Source organism: Cyprinodon variegatus, unplaced genomic scaffold (genome assembly GCF_000732505.1).
Source record: "Cyprinodon variegatus isolate N-32 unplaced genomic scaffold, C_variegatus-1.0 Scaffold221, whole genome shotgun sequence".
Taxonomy (NCBI): Eukaryota; Metazoa; Chordata; class Actinopteri; order Cyprinodontiformes; family Cyprinodontidae; genus Cyprinodon; species Cyprinodon variegatus.
In genome coordinates this window covers 278,538-306,221 of record NW_015150674.1, presented here as the reverse complement: position 1 = coordinate 306,221, position 27,684 = coordinate 278,538, and the positions used below count along the sequence as shown (strand labels likewise).

General features: G+C 38.7%; 1 protein-coding gene across 2 annotated transcripts; it reads left to right on the top strand.

The window, feature by feature from the left end:
- The first annotated feature begins 1,431 nt into the window (after positions 1-1,431).
- Positions 1,432-13,100, top strand: zdhhc18 (zinc finger, DHHC-type containing 18). Of its 2 annotated transcripts, XM_015380793.1 has the most exons (10): positions 1,432-2,042; positions 2,145-2,305; positions 2,510-2,659; positions 4,473-4,610; positions 4,710-4,761; positions 5,936-6,038; positions 6,117-6,229; positions 6,307-6,412; positions 7,897-7,967; positions 10,599-10,737. In XM_015380793.1, exons 1-9 carry the CDS (start codon positions 1,810-1,812, stop codon positions 7,936-7,938), a joined length of 1,098 nt encoding a protein of 365 aa, XP_015236279.1. In that variant the 5' UTR covers positions 1,432-1,809; the 3' UTR covers positions 7,939-7,967; positions 10,599-10,737. The 2 variants fall into 2 exon arrangements, with proteins under 2 accessions (XP_015236279.1, XP_015236278.1); XM_015380792.1 differs by lacking the exon at positions 7,897-7,967 and having other exon boundaries at positions 10,599-13,100.
- Positions 13,101-27,684: the final 14,584 nt, after the last annotated feature.

Below are 27,684 nucleotides of genomic sequence, written 5' to 3'. Positions count from 1 at the left end.
TGTGGTTCTTAATCCGATACGAATCTGATCTTTTCAAATGCAACCTGTGTCTCAATGGCCAGGTCCCATTCATCTGACCTGAATGTCATTAATACTGCACAAAGGTCACTATTCTGCATCTTGCTATGAAGAAGCGGCAGGAAAAAAAACAGCTATGGCAGACATTGATCCGGAGAGCAGTATTTAATTTTAACCAGCTTATTGGCCAATTTGTATCACATGCAGCCTGGTGCCGGACGCTCTGGAGGGCTTTACCATATCAACAGGAGAAGCGGCGCAAGTGAAGTTAGACAATGTTGTTGGACAACATGCGGTAATTTCTAAATGTTTTAAATCAGGTTGGGTCCAGATTAGCCAGCAGGTGGGTCCGGATCCAGACCCTGGTCTTCTAATCCAGGACCTCTGCAATAGACTAATATAGTAGAGTGCATATAGTGATTTAAATAGAAGTTAAATAATGAAAGTATGGTTTAAAAAAAATGTTTTTCAAACAAACAGAAAAACAGAAAAGTAAAACCAACTATTAGTGTCAGTTTGGCACACCAGACTCCATTCATCTCATCAAGTCATCATGTTCAGATTGCACTCAGTTGATGAGATGAATGGAGTCTGGTGTGCAACTGCTTGGTTGGATAGGAAACCTGCAGCCACACGGCCCTTTCTGGAACCGGTTTGAGACCCCTGAATGATGGAACTAATGAGAACACCAAAATGCAGAAGAGACTGTTTGTGGCATTAAAACACTTAAAACTGTCATATAAACACAAACTTTACTCAGCTATATCTTTTCTGCATTGTGTGATGTGGATTGAAGAAAACAATTGCTGTGCCCATTTATTGAGATTCTATTCATGATATTACTATCCTAATAAGCAAAAAACACTTTTAATAACATGTTATGTTTGTTTACATTTTGCCAAGTTACAACCACAAACTTATATGGATTTTATTGGGATAATATGTCAATATAAACTTAAACATACCGTAATAAAATAGTGAAAAGATTTTTTTTTAACATTTCTTATACATAAAATTAAAGAGTGCTTTTCTATTTTCAGCCCACCACTTTACTTTCATATTCCTTAATGAAATGCAATCTCCTTATTACCACAAAGGGTCTACCTGGGTATAAGTTAATCTCTGCAAATACAGTGGTTCAGTCCAGCCTCTGGAAGCCTATTTTATAGTTAATAAATGAATGTGATGAATATGTATGCATTCAAAATCTTTCCAAAATGTTTATTATTAAAAATAAAACGACATTAAAAGTAAAATAATTATCCATCAGCTTAAAAAAACGGATGTAACATCGTTTGGGCTTTTCCACATAATGCCACTTACAATATGGCGGCGACGTCGACGTATGATACAGACCCCTTGCTACATCTATTTCTGTATGTCTATGCTCAGCATGACGTAGGTCGCCTACTGGTAGTAACAGAAAAAGGAGAAGTTAACCTGGTCCGTCGTCTCTATTTGTCTTAATAATTTATAAAATCCGAGTTTCTTTTAGAAATATGTTTTTATTTTTAATATACTCTCGGTTATGATTTAAATAAAAAACAGACATGTTGGTTTATTCGCCGTCCGGCCGCGAAAATGTTCTGCTTTTGAAACTGACCCAAGGATAAGAATGCCTTTGTTGCTATGCTAACTAGCTTAGCTTAGCCTAGCTTCAGGATGGACAGCTGAGAGCTAACAGGAGGAGAAGGAGCTACATGTCCTGTGAATGAATCTTCGAAGCACCGTCTCCTGGGCGTCGAGGGAGTTTTGTTGGCGCCTTTTGCTACCTCCTAAACCGAAAAGACAATGAAGAACTGCGAGTACCAGCAGATAGACCCCCGGGCTCTGTCAGTTTCCCCGCAGTCGGCTCAGAACCACGCCGATAAGAAGCTGCAGCGTCCGCGGAGAAAATGGCAGGTGTTCCCGGGAAAGAACAGGTTTTTCTGCGACGGTCGCCTCATCCTGGCCAGACAGAACGGCATCCTTCCTCTAACGCTGGGCCTTATTATTGTCACCAGTGGCCTTTTCTTTGCTTTCGAGTGAGTCACATTCAGACCGACCTGCGGGCCTTACATATATGTCTATATTGATGTAATTACCTTATAAATATGTTTTTTGTGTTTTTCTATTCTTTTCAACAGTTGCCCCTTCCTGGTGACGCATCTGACCGTCTTTATACCTGTGATAGGAGGGGTGCTATTCATGTTTGTGGTCGCCTCCCTGCTGAGAACCAGCTTCACAGATCCAGGCATTTTACCCAGGGCCACTGCAGATGAAGCTGCAGACATAGAAAGGCAGATAGGTAAGAGCACAGCTTGAACACAGCAGGGCAGATGGAGTACAAGAGCTTTGCCATATGGAGGACATGTTTGTTGTGGAAACGCAGACCCAAACCTAAGCAGCTTACTGTGCTATGTCATGTTGAGGAGGGATCTGATCATTCTTTAGATTCTTGGATTAAGTATTTTATTCAAACACAGTCCTCTTTGTGCATCTTTGTTCTTAGATACCTCAGGATCCTCAACATATCGCCCCCCTCCTCGAACCAAGGAGATCCTCATCAACCAGCAGGTGGTGAAGCTAAAGTACTGCTTCACCTGTAAGATGTTCCGGCCTCCCCGGACCTCCCACTGCAGTCTCTGTGACAACTGTGTTGGTGAGGATATTTCTGAAGTATTCACACTTATTTTTTTATTTTATTTTTCTTTGAATAACTCACTCGCATGTGCCTTAAAGTTTAGTATTGTCCTAATATTTTGTGTGAATTGAATCACAGTTATATCACTCATCATATCTCTCTTGTTCACATCACCTCTTAATTGTTTCTAATTTCCCAAAAAGGGAAGTGGTGTTTAAGTCACTTCCCAAACAGTGGAGGGGAATTTCGGTTATAAATTTCAGAGACATATTTTTTTGCTGACCAAGTAACAGGAAGTTAATTTCTCGAAGTTGTGATTTTAACAAAATTGTAAAATAAAAAAAACCTTTTCTCCATAAACAGGACCACAATGAAAGGCTCTTTCTATAACTGAGAGATTGGCGTGTGCACCGATTACAGGTTTCTGGATGATCGCAGATTCCCGATCTTTAAAAGCCTGACATGCTGATTCGGATTTTGACAGATACAGATAAGAGCATGCAATATTTCAATCTAATCTTACTGGAAAAAAACAATCACTGCACGCAGTATAATAAAAACTTATAGAATAACTGTTCTCAAACATAAGTTCAAGTTTAAGGCATTGACAGTGCATGGTTTTTAAGACCTTTCCATAGGTTAATTAGACTGGTGGAAAAGATTGGTTTATATCTAAGTATTGACCGATAAATCGTTGCAACCCTAGAGAGAATATCAATTCTACTCCTATATGATCAGATTATGGGAGCATCCATCCATCCGTTTTCTTTCACTTTATATGGGGCTGGGTCATGGAGGCAGCAGTCTAAGCAGAGATGCCCAGACTTTCCAATCTACACACACTTCCTCCAGCTGCTCTAGGGGGACCCTGAGGCAAAACCAGGCCAGCTTAGAGACATAGTCCCTCCAACATGTCCTAGGCCTTCCACGTTCGGTAAATGACGTCGGTCTTTACCCAGATCTCATGACTGAGGGTCGGAACATAGATCAATCGGTAAATCAAGAGCTTTGCCCCCCGACTCGGCTCCCTCTTCACCACGACAGTCCTATACAACGACTGGTTCACTACCGACGCCGACCCCCATCCATCTTATCGATCTCACACTTCATCCGTCCCTCACTCATGAACAAGACCCGAGATACTTGAACTCCTCCATTTGAGACAAAGACTCTCCACCGACCTGAAGAGGGTAGTCCACCTTTCTCTGGTGGAGAACCATGGCCTCGGGTTTGGATGTGCTGATCCTCATCACAGCCGGCCCACTCTCGGCTGCAAACCGCCCCTGTGCACGCCAAATGTGCCTGTTTGATGAGGCCACAGGACAATGTCATCTGCAAACAGCTCTATTATGTGACCAATGTCATCTATATTTCCATTTCTTTATTTATGTCGCACTTCATATCAGATGCTAAACGCATTCGGTCGGCTAGATCAATGCATTTCTTAAATACTTTGAAGGAAAAAGTTTTGTTTTACTCCTTTGTGCCAGATTTCCTTCTACTTATGATAACTGTCCACTAATTCTTTCCATTGGGACCAAAGGGGAGGCTGCACAATAATGTATGTGAGGTATGATGAATCCTTGGGAAGCCACCTTCCTGAAAAATGTTCATCCTCACTGTTGCATGTTGCTCCTTAAGTGAAATGATGGTTCAGTTGGCTTGTTTCTGAAGAAAACTGTTTCCTTTTTAGGAGCTCATTCCAGATTTTGTGTGACTTCTTTAACACCTTACTGAATGCAAGCAATTAGTAATACAAATATATGTATTTATAAAAATAACACTTATTGATTTAAGAAAAAGGTATTTCTGACATATTCTTCTCCATCAGAGCGATTTGATCACCACTGCCCGTGGGTGGGGAACTGTGTCGGCAAACGCAACTACCGCTACTTCTACAGCTTCATCATCTCTCTGTCTTTCCTGACGTCTTTTATATTTGGCTGCGTCATCACACACATCACTCTTCGTAAGTAGTTTCACCTTTTTAAAAAGGAAGGAAGTGTATCATTTATCAAGCCGTTTTATTAAAACATGTTTCTTGATAAGTTCTGGTTTTTCTTCACAGGTTCTCAGGCAGGGAAAAATATTGTGCAAGCCATTCAGGAGAGTCCAGCAAGATATCCTTTTTATTTAGACAAATCCATGCGGCTCCTCAAGCTGCTCTCTTGCCTTCTAAGAACAGCGTCCATCCAGCTGAGAGTGCTGTTAGATGACCATTGGGAATACTTGGGTGCTTAGAAATACTAAATTTATGAAAATTAAGGTAAAGTAAAGTAAATCTAAGAAATTCTTAGAAATACCTCCCCCAAATTATCAATGAAAGCAATAAGTACAAACGGGTCACCATGACTTTGACTATGCTTAGACTTTGAAAAAACATTTATTGTCATTTGTACACACAGAGTGTATACAAAATGTAATTTGTTCAGTACAGCAGCTCTGAAGACAATGCCATTTCTAAAGTGCACCAGCGATCAAATGTAAACATGGTGATCAAATGTAAACATAAGATTGGTATATGATTTACAATTTTTCCAACATCCAGCGCTTTTTTCCCCATTTATTCAAAATTTAGCAGTCTAATGGCATTGAGGAAGAAGCTATTCTGGAATCTGCTGGACCTGCATCGGATGTTTTGCAGCCTCTTCCTAGAGGGCAGCAGGGAGAACAGTCCATGGTAGAGATTTGGGGGTATGCGTGGGGTAATCACTATTGTGCACCACTATTGGCAGTCGTGCTTCTGTTAACAGCTAGCTTGTTAGTTATTTGGACCGGTAACCTTTTAAAATTTACATTTCAATACACAACCCCATTTCATTTCTAATACAAGCACATCTAAATAAACTCGCCACCCCGCCATCCTATGCCGGTGTTGTGCCAAGGTAGTTATCTCTGCGACAATTTGTGTCCCCTCACCGGGAGCATGCAGGGACTAGGAACCGATCGAGTTCACTCTGCCTCAATTCCACTACGCCGGAGAACTTGGAGCCCTGCAGTTCCAAACAAGAGGATTTTATACAAACTTCTCACTCACCTGTTACTATGATGTTTGATATTTCTTGTGATGCTGTTGCTTGTGCAACCTGAGAGTAATACTGCAGCTACACAAACTCAGGGGAGCCAAAAATTTACCTGTATTAAGAAAGGAAAATAAAATCGCCTGCAACAAAACATTTAAATTAATTAATTGAATCATTTTTTTTTTTTTTTAAATGTATTTTAAAATCTACTTCCTATCCTATGTGTTTGAATGACATCTTTGATGTTATGCCTTGACTCTTCCTGTTGCACTGTGGTGGAATTGGTGATTTGTTTTTTCTCCATCTGGTCTATTTTGGGCCTCTCAGGCTTCCACACCTACTTAGTAGCCTCCAATCTCACCACAAATGAAGATGTGAGTATGAAATGTATAACATGACAGGGTGGGGTAGTGATGAATCTGATCTGACTGCTGATTGGTTTGTGCTGACAGATCAAAGGGTCCTGGTCTAGTAAACGAGGTGCAGAGGAGTCTGGAAACCCCTACAGTTATAACAACATTATAACCAACTGCTGTGTTACATTATGTGGCCCTATGCCTCCAAGGTGAGTCATGATCTCTCACACTTTGTTAATCCTCAACATAACATCAAAGCCGCATCATCGTCTTGCTTTGTTTCCAGCCTGATTGATCGAAGAGGGTTCCTTCCTCCTGATGAGGTGATCTCTGTCGCTGCAGCCTCAGAGGTTGAACTGCCTCCCTTCATACCCAAGAGCGAAGCGAACATGGTATGATGAAACGGCTTATGGTCCCTCCCAAGTCCCGAGTGCCCCATAATGCTGTGTGGTTGTTAGCCCCTCCCACTCTGTGCCTTTCCCATCCTGTGTGCCCCCCCCTCCAGCATCCAGATATCCGGCTTCAATCCTTCGATTATAAAGTCAACCATCCGCACTTCCATTTCTGTTAGGATTATGATGGACTTTGCACAATGTTTGTTTTTCTATAATTAATGAAATAATTGTATCAGAGCTCAGTTTAAATGCAGAAGCATGAGGTCAAGTCGTCAGAGTGGAGGTGATTTGGTTACTGGAGCAGAAAAGTTTGAGTTGAACCTTTATTCTATCAAGATCAGAGTGAACGGACGGGTTTACAGGCTGCAGTAAACATGTAGACTGGAAAGTAAACGCCTTCATTCTTTATTTCTGTTATTATTTATTTGTTTTTAAGCCGTTGCCATGCTCCATGTTATTTAACTACTGACTGTTAATGCGGTGATAGTTTATGAACGGCAGTGTTCTATCGCCAGTTTTTATTAGCCGGGTTTCAAGTGGATATCTGTTGATTTATCAGCACTTTATTAACATCCATTTCACGTATGCCTTGTGTACATTTGTTTCGAGTATTTTCACCATAACAATATTTCTTCATTGCTGTCTGATGCTTTATTATCATGATGTTTATCTAAAGGAGTTCTTTTATTTGTTTAATAAATGTTATTTTTGTATTTTGAGTTTTGATCTGTTTGCCATTTTAGTCTTTTAATTTTTTTAATTTTTTATTGTAGTTAAAGGTTTTTTAATTGCAGGCATGTTTTCAACATTTTAATCAGGAGTCCTGCAGATTCAGATACACATTTGACTTAAAAGTAATGATGAAAAGTAAGTACACCCCAGTTAAATTAAATCTTTAACAATCTGAGCCTCATGGGTCCCTCTTACGATAAATGCACCCATCACTTTGAAATAGGGTAAATCTGGAATCATCAAACACCTTCCAGTCCTCTTGAGTCCAGTATTGATGCTCCCTGGTAAACTGGTTTACTGAGTGCGGAAATGCTCCTACTTTAACTAGTAAAGATGCTCAATATGTATACATCTACATCTGTATAGACTGGAAATAAATCTGCATTCAAACTGCTTTTAAAACACGCTGAACCTGAATGCTATGTTTATCTTTAAGAAAAAAATAGGAATGTTTAAAAGCATCAGATCAATGTGTATTTCATGCAGATGAGTGTATTTAAACATCTGACAAAAAACATTCATTTTTGGGGGAGTGTAATATTTTTTATAATCTTTTCCATCCTGGTTTCATCTTTGTTTTATAGTATGTTGACTATATAGCTGAGTAGTTTTCTACACAAGCTGTCAAAAAACCATTTAAGCTTTGTATTAGCAAGGGGTGTACATACTTTTTTTTTTTTTTACCATGACTGTAAATGGGAGACATGAAAACGTTTTACTTTGTGCTGTGTCCGTTCCCACCCTGCCAGGAGGAGAACTGTCAGGAGTTTTCTCTGTCCTGCACAGCCTGAAGGGCAGTGCTGCAGGTAGACTGTTGATGGTAAGAATAGGGCTCAACGTTGAACCGATCCCAACATCTCATCACTTTCCATTCACTGTGTTGCATTGTTTTAACAGCCTCCAATTTTGCACTACTTGTCAACATTTCACTGTGCCAGATGCAGATTCTGTGTTTGATGATGGTGTGGCTCGATCATGATGGTCTATATGTGGGTTTGCATGCCTCATCACAGCCAACCCAGTCTCCTCTCTTTAACCTTTTGCTCACTCAGTGCAGGATCAGGCTGGCTGATTAGGGCTGACAATCGTGTTGAATGGCGCTTGCTTTGGTGCATGCACAACCACACTTGAAGCGCCAGTTAAATCAGTTGATAAACACAAACCATATCCCAAAGTCAGTATTCTATACTGCAACTACAACTTCAATCTCTATATAACTATTAAAACATTTTTCTTTCCAGTTGATTCACTGAACAACCATATTTGTTTCTAATATGTGAACCAAAGACTCATTAGTGCATCTAAAAAGAGCCAGTCTCCCTGTTTTTCCGGGCCTAAAGCTTTTTCCCAGCAAAACATGGATCCAGATCACTTTCCTCAACGAGGCTCATGATGCTGTTTTTCTTGAGGATTAGAAGGTTTCAGCCTCCAGCATTGTTTGGATTTTCAGACTTGTGTGTTATAAAGGGATAATTTCCTCTAACCCCTTAGATATTATCCCTTTACGATCAGGGTCTCAGCAAGATAAAGAATAAAAACTATTACAACCAATATTTCTTTCTCTTACAGCTAGTGACAGCCCACAATCCAAATTTATCAAAGTAAATTTTACATAGCAGTAGTTCAGTAGCTTTTAAAACAGAAAAACTTTTATCTTTTAAACAATCGAAAGGAAGGCTGCTGTTCTGATAGTCCAGCCAACATGGGGGTTTAACAACACAAAAAGCTGGTTTCTTATCAAAGTTTATTAATGGGAAGTTAGGTAGAGGGAGAAAAAAAACAAGGATTAAGATTTAACCAGAGCTATAGGCAGAGCCCATTGAAGGGTTTCAACGAGGTCTATAAGGATTGTGTTGCTGCGACCCCAACCAGAGCTGACATGATGTTAAAGAGGCAAAGGACAGTTTCTCAGTGGTTCAAAGTCCTGTCCTTAGACCGAAGTAAAGTTAACATTTTGCTTAGAAAGAAATGATTCTGGAGGAAGAGTGAAGAGGCCTAGAATTCATATTGTCCAATGTCTGAACTTGGCTCCACAGTGGAGCAGTGGGTAGCATTGCTGCATGTAGGAATAAGGTTCCAGGTTTGATTCTCGATCCGGGTTCTTTCTGCATGTAGTTTGCATGTTCTCCCTGTGCATGCGGGGGTTCTCTTCAGGTACTCAGGCTTCCTCTCACTGTCCAAAAACATGACTGTTTGGTTAACTGGCTTTTCTAAATTGTCCTTAGTGTGTGCATGAATGGTTGTTTGTCCTCTTTGTCTCTGTGTTGTCCTGCGATGGACTGGCAACCTTTCCAAGGTGTACCCCGCCTCTTGCCCCTAGACGGCTGGAGATGGGCACCAGCAGCCCTCGTGACCACAACAGGGATAAGCATGACAGAAAATGGATAGATGGATGATGTCTAACCTGAAGCTCCCAAAGTCAGTGATCCATGGAGCCGTTGCTATTGCTGCTCTTGGTTCAGTCCCAAAATCTCTGTGCCTGCTTGGGTAGCAAACTGACCTGTGAAGTATCATCAAGAGGAAGCTCCATAGCTCGGTGGGCTCCATGCAGTGCTTGGTAAAGACTGATGTTAGGTAAAAAGTGCCTAAATCAGGAATAATAATCTAATACCTCAAGTTATTTTTGGTTATTTGTGAAGGTTTTACATTATTAATGCTTGAATTCCTGCAGTGCAGATGTTTATACACCATGTATAGTTTACCTGGCTTGCACCAATTTCTAGATTTCTTGAAACATGTGCCTTTAAAAACAGCAGTTTATAATTGAATGTAAAATAAATTCATTTCATGATGCCTCAAAGGATATGTTTACTTTCACTCCATTTGGAGTCACCTCTCCACCAAAAAACAAAAAGTTTTAAAATAAATGTGGATGGCTGATTCCTTTTTTACATAAAAACATGTTTTTTTTATTTATTTATTGTGTGTGGGAAAAAAAAATCAGTTGGCAGCATCTTTCAGATAAAAGGAAAATCAGTCTGTTCCAGCCTGTGGCTAATCTATTAGTACATCTGTAAGCCCAAACCTATCCTTAGATTGACATCTTTAAACATTTGAAAATAAACCAAACACTTTAAATCTAGGTTTTCTTATCAGGATCTTCTAGATTTGTTAAAAACCTTTAAAAACAAATGGGAAAGAAAAAAAATGAAAGAAAAATGTTTTTCTTTTGTATTTTTTTAGATTGAATAAACGGCCTTTAAAATAACTGTCCGACTTCTCTGGGATCGTGGTTTGTGTAACTGCTCCCTCTAATGTAACTCCATGCTTCTGAATCACCTCCTCCTCTCCATCTGCATCTCTTAACCGTCTTACCCTGAGGCCTCTCATTGCTTTCATGTTACAATGACTTTCAGATTTAACCTGCTTTATTTTTACTCTTCACATCGAACCTTTCTTGTTTGAATTTGTTGCTCTTGATTTTCTTTTTCTTTGCTTTTTCTTCATGCAGTGCACTCAGAGCACAAAGGATGCATTGGAGAGGATGCTGCACTCCACCGACCTTCATGGTCTGTGTCCTTCAGGGACCCCAAAGACCACCCCTATGGTTCTAGAGGTCCTCAGCGCTCCAGAGACCAAAGAACTCTCCCTCTCCTCTGGCTGCTCCCATCAGCTCGCGCGCCAGGCTGTGGTTGACCCCTGCCCTCCATTCAGCAAAAACAACAGGAGAGACTCTCTGCACTCCATCAATCCGGCTTTCCGCCTGGCTTCTCCCTCCCCGACGCTTAGCCGCAGCGTGCTGGTCCTGGGTGAAGGACCCGACATCGTTTTTTCTCCCCAGCAGCATTGAGAGCGCTCGGTCACCATCAGAACGGACAGGGAGACATGGTGGAACACGTCTGGTGTTTATTATCAGGCTCTGGATTCGGACATTTTTTCAGAGCAGTGATTGTGATGCATGTTGGAAATTGGTGTCTCAAGACGTCCTTGTGAGGAGATCCGATTAATATCTGTCACTAGTGTCCAGTTGTACAAATCCTTCAAACTGGAGGGGAATCTTAGTAACATTTGAGAGCACAATACAGAATTATTTTTTCACATCTTTTTTAGGACGCTCGTAATGTCCCACCTCTTCTGCAGAACCGCAGAGTTTAAGTTCCTGCTAATATCATATGCAAACAAAGGGTGACATGTGGGCAGACGTTTGATTGTGGTTGTTAAAGTAAGCTGCCCAAAACAAAAAAGTTGGACTTTGTTAAATTTTCTGGATAGTGAGCCATTTTAACACCAATAGCCTCTTGCATTATCCTAAAGTTTTCTGTAATCTACATTGTCCTGTCTATGTTGGATGATGTGGTCGTAGAAGGGCAAGTGTTTTGCACAGGGCAAAGTCACTCTGTTTTTAGTTTTTGTGTTAACATGTTAAAGGTGCTGCTGCAACTGCTTTTTAAAAATCCTTTTATAAGAAAACAAGAGACCGAGTTTCTTCTGAGAGATTCTGCAAACGGTTTGAAAGATTCAAAGTTATTTTTCTCAGATAAAAAAAAGATTTGTGTCCTGCAAAACCTTTATGAGATTCTTAGTTACTTTGGATAAACATTGTAGCAGTTTTGCAACATCCCTTGGAGCTTATTTGAGATCCCAAAGATCCTGAGTTACTTTTTTTCCCCCATCACTTTGGCTCACAATCCTGTAGATATGCAGGATCCTATTATGCTTTCAGCAGACCCAGAATCACATTTGCAGGATCCCTCAAAAGCTTCATAAGACCTTTATTGACTTTACAAAACCCTGCAAAAGTTTTCTACAAGATTTAAAGATGATTTCATGGTATTTTTTAAAAGTTGTTGGGGAACATGAGTTACTTTTATCAGATCCTAGCTGTTATTGTGAGACGCTGCAAAAGCCTTAAAATATTCACATTTATTCCTGTCATGTTTCATAAAAGTTTTTTTTACCGTAGCCTCGAGCTGCAGGTCATAAGTGGCTTCTTTACTAGAAAAACATGATCACCATCTGAAGTGTTGCTATTATTGTATAAAAATGTTTCTTTTTTGAAAGATGCATAACTCAATCTTCAAATGAAGGGATCATGTGTGTAGATGAAAATAACAGATGCCACCTTTGCTGGGCTTTACAAAATAGGAGTTTAATTAAAATGGGGGGAAAGTTGCACATAATTATAAAATTGTGAACCCTTCCCCATAGTATTTACTCTTAAAAACATAGATTTTGATTTTTTTATTCATGCTTTTCATTTCATGCTTTGCTTCTGTTTTTGCATATTAAAATGTTTGCAGGATCTTGCAAAAGATAACTCGGGTTGTTGTAAAACTTTACTTTTCTTTTTTCACTGCTCCTGGGCACAGAAGTGGAAAATACTACTTAAACCATACAGTTTGTTCAGATTTTTTTTTCCATGTGAAAAAAAAAATGAAAACGTGCAACTTTTTTTTGTTTCCTTTTGTTTTAGTCCATTCATCAGAGCAAAGGTTCTTAAGTAGGTTTTGCAACTTTTTTGGGGACTTATTTAGCAGTATTAAATGCTGGAGCTGCACATGTTTAATGTATTCTGCAGGGATGATTCATAGATTGGTCTTAGCATGTTTTTTTTTTTTTATCAGTTTGGCTGCAGCACAGAGTCAACTTAAAATATTAGTTGTCTCAAACATCTGAACTTTACAAAATAATTTGAGCAGCATGGGTTAAAAAACCACCACCAGAGGGCAGGATGTGAACAACACATTCTGTTAAGTCTGAAGTTGGTAACATGATCATCATTACAAAATATGCCTTTTTTAGTCCTATTTATTTATATATATTTTGTATTTGAGCTTTGATCGTGTTCATATCTTGTGAGTTTGTGAAGATTCACTTTAGCGTAGTCGGGTTGAAAGCCTGCAGCAAGGCCTGTAGGTTCAGTAGACAGTTACAAGCAGTGCTTGTATGAACAGACTTGTTTGTATGTTGCAGTGTAGCAGTAAAACTGTATCATGTGACCAATAAAAATCCATTGTGATTGTAATGTTTACTCATTTCCCAATGATGTTCCCAGTTAGAAGCACTCTCTTGGAAACAAACCAAGAAACTTCAATGCCATAGTCTCGATTTTCTTCCCCCACTTGTTTACAGCTTTACACAGACCATCATCAGAATAAAAGTGGGTGTCTTGCAGAGTTCATTCTTCATGACAGCTCCCTCATGTTGACCACATGTGCTTTGAAAGACCGGTAAAAGAAAAAAAAAATGTTTTTATCAGATATGCACACAGTGTGAAGCACAACTGGCTTACATTAAATCTGAGTCACAGACTTAAAGATAATGCATCCTGCACATTATGTGCAGGAAACAAAAGATGCATCCACCTGTTTAAAAGAAGGGATGCTGGAATAGGGGATGCAAGTTATTGCACTTGCAGTGATGGATTGATTTGCTTCACACTGCTGATAACTATTTATTCCACGCCAATCTGGTTTACTTTTGTAAAGCTGCTGCTGCTTATATTCCAATAAAGCCTGTTCTCAGTTAAGCTTTATTCCTTTGCAGGTACAGAACAGAAGGAGGAACAGAAAAAAACCAAAAAACGTTTGTTAGTAGAGATTACTGGATTGATTTACAGGATCCCCGGCTTTCAAGGTGTGAGTGTGACATATTTCAATCTGCTTTGAAACATGATGAGAAGAATGGATTTCTTCTATTTCTCAGAGTATATTAAATCATTGAACTTCAAAGGACTTAAACATGTCAGCATGACGACCTGTATATTTCAAGCAAACAAAACCCAGATGGTCATACCTTTGGCTCAACGTCTCATCAAAAGAAAAAAGGATGGAGAGTCACAACCTCAGCAGATGTGCTGGATTTTAAACAGAACCGGTTATCGCAAATGGGACACCAGGACTGTTTTTAGAGAGGATGAGAAGAAGATGAATGTAGGAGTTGTGTTTCACAAGGACCTAACCCGATTAGAAGCGAATTGAAGATTATTTATTGGAAAGCAGTCTTGACTTAAAGGCTGTTGGGCCTCATGACTTGCTGCAAGTTATTTTTTCCAGACAAGGCAAAAAAATATATACAAATAAAAAGTGACGTTTTGTAAGATCTCATATGCTGTCAATACATGCAGTGCAGAGCACAAATGGAGGAAAGATTCTTAAAATGAAGCTCTGAAATGAATGTAGAACAAGTTTTGGAGTAGAAATGATTTACATGTAACAGCTGTAATTCAAAAATCAGATATGTATTTTGGATAGAAAGATTTTTAAAACTGTTTTTTTTTTTTTCTGACAGAGCCACTGATGCCACATTCATCGTTACCATTAAATATCCTTAAAAAAAACAACCAGTAAACCAAACTTGAATTCTGTTTCGCATGTTTAAACTGATCAGAGTGTCCGGGGGTCTTTAGTCAAAACTGAATGTATAAAATGTACAAAATGTACAAAAATCTATCTGTGAGAAAGGAAAACAAACAGGGTCTACAAAGTGAAACAGACAGGTTGATCGTCTTACATCAGGAAATGGCCTCAAATCCCGAAACACGAGTGCAATCATTCAAAACAAATGGAAATGCTGCCAACAAGGCTGGATGCAGACTTGGGTTTATCTTCCCATCACACACTAAAGAGGAAACAAACTCTGCACAGAGCTGCAGTAAAACACGACATCTAAGGATCGCCAGCTCTTCATGATAACATTATTTAGACTCCACTACTGGAACTCTAACCTTTAGTCAGATTACATTATGAATAGGACAATAACTAATAGAAACCACCTCATGTCCTCTGCTGAGTATGGTGGAGGATCTGTGGTGCTGAGGGCTTGGTTCTCCTACAAAGGCCCAAAGGATTTGGTTGGAGGATTTAAAAGGAAATACTACCAGTCAACTTAAAATTGGTCATCTGTGTTTATTTCAGGAGAATAATGATTGAAAGATAGGGACAAATAAGAAATGAATAGTTATTAAGACATAAAACTAATGCTTGTCTTCATAACCATCTCAGTCTAAAGATCTACATCCTGTGAAGGACTTCTTATTCACATTAGAATGAATGAAAAAGCATAAACTTTTTTATTCTGAAAACTTAGAAGGAATCAAAGATTTCTTTCTCCTTAAGTTCCAGCATTCGTTACAGAGAAGACTTAGTGATGTCCAATTGGCAAAAGACCATTGTGCATCGTATTAGTTTAGGTTAGCTTTACAAGAAGAGGATTGGGAAAAATATATTGCATGTTTTCAAATAATGCACAGCGATTTTTTTTTAAAGCTTCAGTGTAAATCAAGACTTATGAAAGCAGGTGAAAGCCATGTCTTCACAGAAATAAAGCTCCATCCCTTCATCTCTGGCTGCTGTCCACTGCATATGTGATTCATTGTCCCTCTTTCCTTTTGCCTGAGAGCCGGTGGGCTGTGCTGTCATGTGTGCAGCTGTGTGTCACAGCCTCACAAGTCTTTTTCTCATGGCTCTCTGGTCTGAGCAGAGCAGAAGTGCAGTGAGGCTTCTTCACTGAACCGAACAGGTGACTCAGAGTCAGAGCTCGCAGTCCGGATCACTGCTGAGCTAAAAGTGTGTCACTCTGCTGCACACTGAGGCTGGATATAATTAACCCTATGCTGAGCAGAACAAATCCACACTGAAAGGCACAACCATCCAAAACAGATTCTTAGTCCTTAAACTTTCTCATACTTTGTTGGATTAAATCAAACATTTTTATGTATTTTACTTTGATTTAATGTGTCAGATTTTGGTAAAATAAATAACAGTTTATTGAAGAAGGGGATGCATGCTTTAAAAATGGTTCTTGTAAAGATAACCTGAAAAGTTTAGTCCCCATTAATCTGATACCCTGATATAAAACAGTTAAAGATCTATACGTGTATAGCACTCTAATCAAGTCTGAGGGCTCCAACCCATCCAAATGGGGTTCAAACTAGAAACCGGTTACAGCACAAACCCCTTCCTTCTGAGCCACTGTTGCCCTAAAACTCAATGGTTTAAAACAGAACATCTCACTAAGCAATTTCTAAGCCATTATCTCAAAATGGAAATATTATGACCCAACTGCAGAGTCACCAAGACATGGATATCTTTAATTACCTTGACAGAAAGTTGAGCCTAGACCATATGTGCTTTGTTTGGCAATGATTCTCTTCAGCTGGTTCTGTCATCTTCGCAAAAATCATCTTTGGTTTTTGTGACACTTCTTGAAGGGGGTGTGATATAAAGTGAAAAAATCACCACCTTCATATGTTCATTGGCTTTGGGATGTTCTATAATTTGCATTGTGTTTTAGTTTAATTATACCTGATTCTACAATTATTATAATTCTGTTTTCTGTACGCATATTTATGCATGTGAGATGTACTTGTTTGTTTGCATAAATCATGCATACTTTTTTAACATATGTGTAATATTTTTTATTACTGTTTAATTTTGCACAGTTGCATAAAGACGCCCATGGTGACTGTAAGATCTGCAGATATCAGCAGCTCAAGAGGGAGAATCCGTTGACAGGACATAACTCGAAAAGGGGTAAAAAGAAAAACTTTCCTATTGCATAACCTCGTTTTTGAGGCATCATGATGCTGGGATTCGTTTCTTCAGCATGCAGAGTGAAGGTGGTTGGCTAAAGTGGGGGAGAAAACCAAAAGGATAATCCAAACCTGCAACAGAATTGCTGAAAACAAAACTCATTTCTAGATGTGAGACAAACCTTAAAAGACTTGAAGCTGTAAAATTGTCCAGGAGGCTGAATCTAATTGCAATCATGTTCTAAGTTGCTCTTTGTAAAGTATTTAAATACCATTAGTTGTTTTTCTTGCTCTTTACAGTTATACAATACTTTGAGTTGATTTATCTTTAAAACATTGTAGTATGTGTTTGTAATCTGATTAAATAAAAATGTTTAAAGGTGTAAATATGTTTGCAAAGCAGTCTTTGGCCATCTATGACTATCAAAGAGGGGCCCTGTTTTGCCTACATATGCTTTTGTTCAGACATTTGAGCTATGCTCTATACCAGGAAGCTTTTAAAACCCAACCAAACCTTCAAAGACTGTCAATGTTATGCAGCTCCTGCCCTCTGAAACTAATAAAAAAAATACATATTAAAAAAAGAAACACAGGGAAGATGTACAAAGGGCTGGAGAGTGTGTGTTCACGTCTGTGAAGAGTGTTCTTTGTACTGAGCTGCATGTTTGTGCAGAGCTTTTCGTGGAATTGGTTTTGGGTGGGATGCAGGTGGATCTGATATTTGTGTTTGGTTACCGTGGCTTGTGTCAGCTTCACCTGGGAGCTGTGTTAGCGACAGCAACTGGGGTCGAGTCTTTCCACATTGATCTCTCAGAGCGTACTGAAAAAGCTGAGCTTGATCATTGATCCAGCACAGTTTACACTAGCATTTCTTGCATTTAACATCTGACAAATGACAATTAGAAATGCACAAAGCTGTTATTTTGATGTGTGGGTCTCAGTGAAGAACCCGTGCTCATGCATAAAGCAAAGCAAATAATCTCAAATTTTCCACTCTGTTTGAAATGGCATCACTTCCTTTAATGTTTATCCCAGGGATAAGATAAGTGGATAAATGAGGGGATGTGGGATATTGTGGGTCTTGCAATGGAAAGATGTTGCTTCTGTGTGGTGAAGTGGAAGGGGCCTGCCATGGAAACAGGAATATGTGCCAGGGAGTTGGATTAGTGTACCAGGGTACCAAAGGAGCAGACAGGATCACAGCAGCCATTACCAGCAGAGGCTGCACGATGCGACTCAATTAAGCAAATAGAAATGCTTTCGTTGCTGATGATGTGATTTCCTCCCATGACAATAAAATTCTGTTATGAACAGAAACATGTTTTTTTTTAAATATACACTTCCATTGTATTTTTGAAGATTTAGTGTGATGACCCAATTATTGTGAATGGAATGTTTTTTTCAGATCTTCTCATGAAAGAAGTCTGAAAAGTGGGGCATGCATCTGTTTTAAGCCTCTAGAATCAGGGCTCAGATTGGGTACAGAGCATCTTTCAAGATGGGTTTTCGCAATGTGTAAATATGGTGTAATCACAAAGAAACCATTGAAGTTGCAGCATCTATGCTTAGAGTTCTTGTCCTGTTGTCATGTTAACCTTTGTTCCAATCAATACATTCTTAAAGGTATTGTTAGAAAAAAAAACCCTAGCACACATGAACAATTATTTTTCAAAAGATATAATTATCATGTTTTACATGAATGTATTATATTTGGAAATGTTTACATATGTTATCATGCAGCTTTGTTTATTTCCATAAAGAATTCTTTAATACTCTTTACTAAGTTGCACTTTAACACTGAGCAGCTGCCTCTGATTTCACTAGCCGATTTCCTTTAAACTGCGTATGCACATTCCAGTGTCCTATGGCATAGCTGCCATACTGTCATTGGAGCCACTTTTGTGCAAATAGATGATTACATAACACTGCACAGATATCACTGGACCCGATGTACTTGGTCATGGCCCAGTTTTGCAACAACTACAATAAAGTCAGATGGATAACGAGGTCAGGCGCACATATAGTGGATGCTGAGTCACTGGAAAGGCATGACCAGACGTATTCCTGACATGTCTGAGCAACTGTACTGGCTAGTATGGCTTTAAAGAAAAGAAAGAGCTTAAATTGGCCATAATTCTTATTATGCTCTCTTGAAATAGCAAAGGGAGAATTATGGAAATAGAGTTAATCACTGTGCAGGATTAAGACAGAAGTTTTTAGATTGAGAACTTTGTTTATTTTAAACATGAAGCACTTTTCTCAACTATGAGTAACTCACAAAGACCTTGGACATATGTGCAGCATAACTCCTCTGTCAGCTTGCAGCTTTAGAACACATAAATCTCCTCCTTTCACTCCCAAAACCTCACAGGCCTTTTAAATCACAGCAAATGATCTTGGTTTGCTTTCATCTAAACACCTATTTTAGTATTCATAAACATGTATTCATCTGTTCTTCCTCAGATAGTAAAGGTTCTGGTTGCCGTTGAGATATGCAGCTGGGACTTGGTGCGCTGAGGCTTGGAGCGGATTCCTTCCAGGTGAGGTCTGGGTGTTAATCTAAGGAAGGTGCTGTGGGCAAGATTTTTACGAACAGCGTTTGACCTCACAGATGTGTTAGATAACACCGCTGTTTAACATGTCAAGCGGTATCACTTAGACCAGTCATATTGCAATCAGTTTAACCCCACATTCAAAGAGCATGTGCTCTCTGGCGTGTGCTTTATTTTTTTTCACTACCTCCTTCTTAAGCTGTGGGAACCTATTAGCTATTGGAAAGCCATGGTGAGCCGGATTTCTGGGAATAAATATCAGAGCTTACTGCTAAGTGGGCCTTTCTCCCCAATTCTGGTGAAAAAATCCAAAAAGTTAAAGCAGCCAGATCCCTTTTAATCACTCTTTCCTAAAATAAAACGTCCTCAGCAGGCACATGTGGAGGGAAATTACAGAACATGCTCCTTTTATATGTGCTGCTCTGGTTAGATTTGTTATTTCAGCAGCATCTGCAGATTGCATGCAGCTGTCAGTTTGATTCTTTGTGCTTGCAGTTTGGTTTGCGGCATAATCACATCATTTATCATGCCTCACAAAAGTAATCATACCCTTTAACTTTCTCTCATTTCTTTACAATCTTGCCAAAAGCTCATATTTATTGTTGTATTTGTTTGGCTTTTATGTGAGAAGGCAGAATGATAGAGGGGGAAAAAATGGATACTTGGTCCAAGACAGTCAGTGACCTTTAGAGGTCTCCTCGGATATGGGGTCTATAGGAGTGTATTTTGTCCTCGGGGGAAATGGAAATGTTCTTCGAAGACCAGCTTTAAAAGTTAAACAGTGATGATTTAGATGGAAGCTGCACTTTTTAGATCCATATTTCAATTCAGTTTGGTTCAAATAATAATAATAAAAAAAATCGTCCCGAAGGAAAATTAATTATTTTTATCTTATGTTCTACTTTTTTGAGGTTTTTACAGCACTAGTGGCTCATTTATTGTAAAGTGGGCTGATAGGGAAGGGGGTACAAGACAGGGGGAGAGACATGTGGCAAAGGACAAATTCGAACCCAGGTCAACCATATGGAGGGATTAAGGCCTCCATATATGGTCATGCATGCTAACCACAGCACCACCGAAACACGTCCTTCTATTTTATTTTTACTGAATCTATCAATTTTATTGAATATTACTTTGCATTTATGAATAAATGTAGTATCTATGTAAATCCCATTCGTTAAAAAAAAAAAGAAGAAACAAAAACAATGTAAATCTTTCCTTCAGTGACTCAGTTCAGAGCTTCTTATTAGTTGGCTTGTAATATGAAATACCAAAAATGAAAAACAAACAACAAAAAACTTTTGCCAGTCATTGTCTGATGAAGTTTCCTTTTACGATCTTTTGTGATTGACTCCCAAAGATACCCTTCATTCATTTCTATCTGAACGTGTTGGAAAAAGAGGACTTGGTATCTGCGGAGGTGAATTCAGAGCCAACATGATTTAAGCTCCAGACTTGCAAAAGGAAGCCGCAGTGTTTTATTACCAAGCCTAAACAAACCCTTCCTTACATACAGACCTCTCTATAGGTATATAGGAGAAAGTCATTTATTGGCTGAGAGCCTTTGAGATGGAAGAAAAACAACTTTTTTTTTTTTAAAATAGATTATACATTACACAAGCCATAAAGGCGTTTGTGTATGACTTTTTTCATAATTCAAACATTCCCCACAACCTCAGCAAGCACAGATTTTTTTCTTCAGATTGTAAAGCGAGACAAGCCTTACATAATACATAGTCTATATTTGACCGTTGAGCTCCAGAGAACTCCAGCTATGCAGCAACCCCCATCTTCTAGGTTACTGCAGGGACTATGGACCAGTAGAGCTAACATGGGTGCATTAAATCAGGATTACTAAAAATAATCACAGATCCAAACTTAGGAGCTGAAATACAGTCCTTTGCAGAAGCATTCATGTCCCTCAAACTTCAACGTTTTCAATTGGGAATATTATTGAATAGACCGATATAAAGTAGAGAAAAATATGAGCAAAAAAGAAAGGGATGCAGAGAAAAACCCTCTCTACATGGGGAAACTTAACAGCTGGTATGTTCAGGGTGACTAGATGTCTTAAAACTGTCTATCAGTAATATCTTTCTTTTCGCCACCCATCCATAAAAGCCAGACATTTGCATGATCAATATTTGTTCTGATGACTGTTTCTCCTCTCTAAGCTGTGAATCATTCCAGATCTTTCAGAGCCTCTTTGATTCTATAACAGCTTTTCCCAGTCTTTCACTTTCTGTGAAAATTTTTACCTTTGTTTTTTGGTTGTTTAAAAACCTAAACTGTATTCTGTTACCTGCTTTTCATTATAATGTTTGTTTTCCAGTGTTCTCTATTACCCCTCAGGCACTGGGGACCTGATCTACTGATCAGATTACCCTTAGCTGTTGCTTGTAATGAGTTTTATTTTAGAGTATAAGAACAAAAAGGGTAAAGTTTTTTTCATCTTTGAAACAGAATTTTGAAAACCTTTTATTCGTTTCCTTCTATTTGCAGCTGCGTATAGCAGCAGCCGATATATCCCACAAGATCTCAATAAAAAAATGATGTCGGTTGTAATTTACTTTTGCAGGCCACTGTATTTATTACTCCTGCTTTTATCAGCTAAGATAGTGGAATCATGGTGATAATCTCATCAACCAGGCAACAGCAGTTGTTTTGTTTAATCCACTTCAGTAAATGACAACCAAATTATCTTTCTTTTAATTTATTACTTTCTGTATTATATGACAATGCTGCTGAGGGTGTTCACACACGTTGCCGAGGCTCTACACCACCATACCACTTGAGTCTCTCTTGCATTTTGGTGTTATGTTTTCCAGCAACTCCCTTATCTCTGCTCCAAAGCACTACTGTAATAAATCAAGCAAGAAGCGGAGGGAATCTGACGTCAGCAGCATGGCCGCTTGCGTAATCTTGACCCTCAAGTCCTGTAGTTTTGTCATAAGGAGCATCAAGCAAAGTAAACTGAGCCTTATTTCCTCCTTCTGGTAGTTAGACCCATGACGTCCAGGCTATAGGTTCTTTACACCCAACACTTCCAAGGTTCTCAGTCTAAACAAGAAAAAAAATTGAATAACTTGAATCTGTAAATGTCAGCTACTCCTCTTCTATTTTAGCTCCTCTAAAGCTTCACATGATACACTGTAATTATAGCAAACACTCGGTTGTCTTGTGTAACACGTCTGTCTGTTTCAAATACAGGAGAGAAAGAAAAGAAGTCTTGTTGGGGGAATAATTCACTGAAATTGTAGGAGAGTTGACAGACGGGTAAGAAAACTACCTTCACAACTCATCCAGAGTGGCAGACGGAGTGCTATCACAATTCATCACTGCGACACCTAAGTGCTTATTGTTTGTCAGTATCAGTTTTCAGCCATGCTTTTACAACCTGCTGTGACGTCTACTCGTGTCTGTGCAGCTGATAGAAGACTGCTCCACTGCTCACTTCCAGTTTCTCTCACGTAGCAGAGGCCCATGAGTTTCATTTATGCTCCAACATCAACAAGAAGCTGTTATAAAAATGCATATGAGACACTGCTTTATTTCCTAAACTCCAAAGTTTAACATTAAGGTGAAGGTGTTTTAATATTATTTACCCATTATAGTGATGTCTTTGTTTTATTTGTTCACAGGCATGGTAGAACAAAAGTTGGTCTAATGTGCAGTTTATTGAAGGTGTGTTTAAATACTCTCTTCCTTACCGCACCTACAAGGCTCACAGTCTGTTTTTTTTAGTTTCAACAGGATGTTAACGTTAGGGATAAACAGAGCTTCCAGCAGCATGTAGTACCTGTTTAAATGAAGAAAAGTGGGTTGGTTAAAGGGATGGTTGAAGATTTCTAAATTGAGATGTAAGATTAGTTGGTCAAAGCAGCAAAACTAGACCTTTGTCATATTAAAACAATTTAAAATTTTGCAACTCTAGTTAAAAATTCATACAATTTAGGTATTATGACTGCTGGTAACTGGACTGGGATTTTTTTTTTGTTGAATAATGAAAAGTAGATTACTGTCTCTGGGTATTCATTAAGTATGAAATAAATGAAACAATAAATATAAGTTTCCTTTTCCTGGGATGTTAAAGCCAAGAAGTCTAAGGGGGATAAGACAAAGCTGATTGTATTGTCTTAAAACTAGTCCAAGCTCAAAAGCATCACCGCAAGAATTCAAACGTGTTTTTTCTGCATAAATGCATCAACGTATTTGCATTTCGTTGCTATTTCTACACAAATGCTGATAATTATTTATTTAGGAAATTAAAGCTGTACAGTGCCTTGTGAAAGTATTTGGCCCTCTGTTTGACCGTTTGCCTCATTTCAGGCTTCAGACACAGAGATATAAAATTGTAGTTATTTGTGAAGAATCAACAAGTGGGACATGATCATGAAGTTGAACGAAATTTAATGGATATCTAAACTTTTCTTAAGAAATAAAAAACTGAAGAGTGGGGCGTGCAAAATTAATCATCCCCTTTACTTTCAGCGCAGCAATGTTCATGAAGGATTTCTGAATGATGCAATCCTGAGCTAAATGATGATCAATAGAATCCACCTGTGTGTAATCAAGGCTCTGTATAAATGCACCTGCTCTTTGATCGTCTCAGAGGTCTGTTTAAAGCGCAGAGAGCATCATGAAGAACAAGGAGTACACCAGGCAGGTCAGGGATACTGTTGAGGAGAAGTTTCAAGCTGGATTTTGATACAAGAAGATTTCCCAAGCTTTAAACATCACAAGGAGCACTATGCAAGCAATAATATTGAAATAAAAGCAGCATCAGACCACTGCAAATCTATGAGGATCCGGCTGTCCCTCTAAACCAGGCATCCCCAAACTCGGTCATCGAAGGGACGCTGTCCTGCAGGTTTTAGAGGTTTCCCTGCTTTAGCACAGCTGACCATCATGGTTGCAGTAGAGCAGAAGCCTGTTAATCAGCTTTCAATTAAAATCAGCTGTGCGGGAGCGACAAAAACCTCTAAAACCTGAGGCCCATGATCACTCTGGATGAACTGCAGAGATCTACAGCTGAGGTGGGAGACTCTGTCCAAAGGGCAACAATTAGTCATATAGTTCATCTTTAAGGAAGAAAGCCATTTCTGAAAGATATTGATAAAAAGTCTTGTAATAAATGTTAGTTTAATCTGGTCAGATAAAACTAAAATGTAACTTTTTTGGCAACAAGGCAAAAAATTATGTTTGGCGTAAAAGCGACACAGCTCATCACCTTGAACACACCATCCCCACTGTCAAACAGGGTGGTGGCAGCATTATAGTTTGGGCCTACTTTTCTTCAGTGGGGACAGGGAAGCTGGTTAAAATGATGGGAAGATGGGTGGATCCAAATACAGGAACATTTTGGAAGGAAACCTGTTGGGCCTGTTAGCAAAAGACCTGAGACTAGAACACTATCTACAGTCGAATTTCAAGTTTCACCAATAAATACATCCAGGTTTTAGAAAGTGGCCAAGTCAAAGTCGAGACCTTAATCCAATCATGAATCTTTGGAAATAACTGAAAACTGCTTTTCACAAACGCTCTCCAATCCACCCCACTGATTTCAAGATGTTTTTTGAAGGAAGAATGGACAAAAAATTCAGTCTCTCAATGTGCAAACCTGACAAGGACATACCCTGAGCTACCTGCAGCTGTAATCCCAGTGAAAGGTGGTGCTACAAAGTATGAATATTAGTGTGAACTTCAACACCTAATATTTCAGTATATTTGTTAAAAAATGTAAAATATCCAATAAATTCTGTTTCACTTCACCAAACGCTGCAACGATTTAAGAGATATAGTTTTATCAATTTATCAAATAGTCAGAGGTCGGTAGTAATTATTTTTTTTCTTTTAATTGTTTTTTTCACTTTTTTATTTAAGCATATTATTAATGAAATAACTTTACTCTTACTTGAGTAGAATGTTATCCGTCATGAATAACTTCACCTTATAATCCTACCTAAGAGCTCCAGACAAAAAACACACAGTTAATGTTTATGTCAAATGGACCTTTTTTTTTTTTTTGCACACAAGCTTACTTAAACCTACAGCTATATTTGGTGGTGAGACTAATACATGGAGTAAATATTGTCTCTACAGGTATTGGTATCATATATATATATATTTTTTTTTAAATGCATGATTTGTTTGTATTTTTTTTATATATTTAAGATGCCAGAATTTGCACATTATTTTCCATTTTGGTCTGTCTTTATTACATCATTTTAAATGTCAGATGTTCTAAAGAATTGCTTAGTAATTGAGTAGCCTTTTTACCAAAAACGTATTCCACTTTTACTTCAACAAAAATATGACGGAGTAGTTTAACTCTTATTTGAGTGCAATTTTAGGATATCCACCCACCTCTGCTCAGTGTAGGATGTATTAAGAGTGGGGAAAATCCAGAACCTTAAACATAATCCAGGGTCATAGCTTGTCATTTATTTATTATTTTTGACTAAGGATAAACATCTTGCCTCTGAATCCACGGTGCTCCATCTTACATGAAGCTGTGAGGGAACCTGAGAATGTCAACCAGAATGACATTTATCTCCAATACCACCCTCCCCCTTCCTTTTCTTTTTATTCATGCTCATCCACGTTCAGGTAAAAGCTGGATCTGCTCTCAGGATGCAGAAATGCCACAAGGCCGGTTATTTATAGTCTCATGACGCATGATGTGTCTCATGTGTGCTCTGCAGGACCCTCGGCTGGAGACGCCGCTTCCTGGCTCTCCGACAACCATGGATGCTGTTGCCACAGAAACGGCACGGTGTTGACATCACAGGGCTTGAAGCAATCTGTTGCGGAGACCAAAAAGCCAAAGCCTGATCACAACCTGACCCTCAGGTCTGTGAAAAGCTGTTAACCTCCAGCTGTGAGTTTGTGGATCCAAGCTGAAAAATGCTGGATACCAGGAAAAAAAAAAAGACACATATGTGTTCAGACTCATGTGTTTTGGAGAGAAGCTCATGACGTGCACTGAAGCACGTGCATCCATCTGCCTGTTTAACGGCTGCATCACTGAAACCGCGTCGGATGAACTTTGCTCTGTTGTTAACATTTTACAGGGGAATAAACATGCTGCATGGACATGTATGATGAGTTGGGGGGAGTTTTTTTTTTTTTTAATTATGACCTTTCTTAAAAAAGGGAAATTCCTCACCTGTATTGTTAGCTGTAATAAACAGAAACAATCTGGAGGCCCGTCTCATTACTGAGGGAGTAACGTCTGCTATTGTGACTAATGTCTATGAATGTGTCAGGTCCATCATTATGAGACAGTTGGGGTATTTAAGCACATAATAGACTCCATTTAGGAAAGGATGAGCTATAAAATTCAAAGGCAGGTCCGACCACAGTCCAGTCATGTAAGACAGGGATTTCGGACACTGTAGAAAAGTCTATGCAGTCCGTCTCAAACAGGCATACCGGTATATTTACAGTTCTTGGCAGAAAATTCCAGCAAATGTTCTGTTTTTACCTGAGGAGTTTCTTTATAGAGGGATCAAAACCAACAATAAAAACCAATCTGCCTCACAGATAAAGAGGCAAGAGGGGGACACGGGTTATCTGATCACAAGCAACGCTGAGACAATTCATTTAGTAACTGTTTGTGTTCTAGATGGTTTATATTTTCCACCTTATGAATAAAAAGTAAGCTTTCAAGCTTAAATTATCACAGGTCTTTGGTTTTCTCTAGGCTTTACTAACAAATCCTACTTTCATAGTAAATACTCTTCAGCATGTCAGCATCTAGAGTAAATGAGACCGATTCTGACATATCTGGAGGAGTCGGTTTTAAACTTCAGGAGGAGCATACCGGAAATCTGGTTCCATCAACTATGTCCAATACAGCCAGTGGCATGAATCAGATCCTGGAATGTCTAAAGTTTACTTGGGGTACATCATATTCTAATACTTTCAAACTGGAGCTTCAAGTCTTACTCTGATAATTTACTGCCCTCATATCTGTCTTCCAATTGCCTAATAAAGGCCCTTAGTGTCACAAAAATCTGTAAAAACAGGAAGATAAAGTGAACATAGACACAAAATTATTCAAGTCTGCCAAAAGTACATAAAAACATAGACAACATAAGATGTTTTAAGGAATAACTTAAACTGCAACAAAAACTACAAATAGGACTAAAGGTTCTCCATGCATACTCTGTTTGCCTCATTCCTGGCATGTGAAAGCTAATTGGGCCAGCATTGAAAATCCTGCATCTCTATAAATAACTTTAAATACTTCATGAACATTTAAACCTTTGTTACATTCATTTTTAGCAAATATATCTACAGAGGCTGATGATTAAATAGCTTGATATAAAGTAAGGTGGGAGAAAAGGGCTAATTATAGTTATGTGACTTTCTGGAATTTTTTGTCACACTAACTTGTTATATATGAGGTAGCTATGCAACTGAATTTTTTTTTTAATGAGCTTTAAAATAAGTTTTGTAAATTGCCAGATATAGAAATGTTATGCATTATCTATACTGAGTGGATAGGT

Bases quoted from the DNA above. Each gene is read 5' to 3' on its own strand.
- zdhhc18 (XM_015380792.1), top strand. From the start codon at position 1,810: ATGAAGAACTGCGAGTACCAGCAGATAGACCCCCGGGCTCTGTCAGTT. The intron at 2,043-2,144 runs GTGAGTCACATT...TCTTTTCAACAG, and splicing joins GGCCTTTTCTTTGCTTTCGA to TTGCCCCTTCCTGGTGACGC. The intron at 6,230-6,306 runs GTGAGTCATGAT...CTTTGTTTCCAG, and splicing joins TGTGGCCCTATGCCTCCAAG to CCTGATTGATCGAAGAGGGT.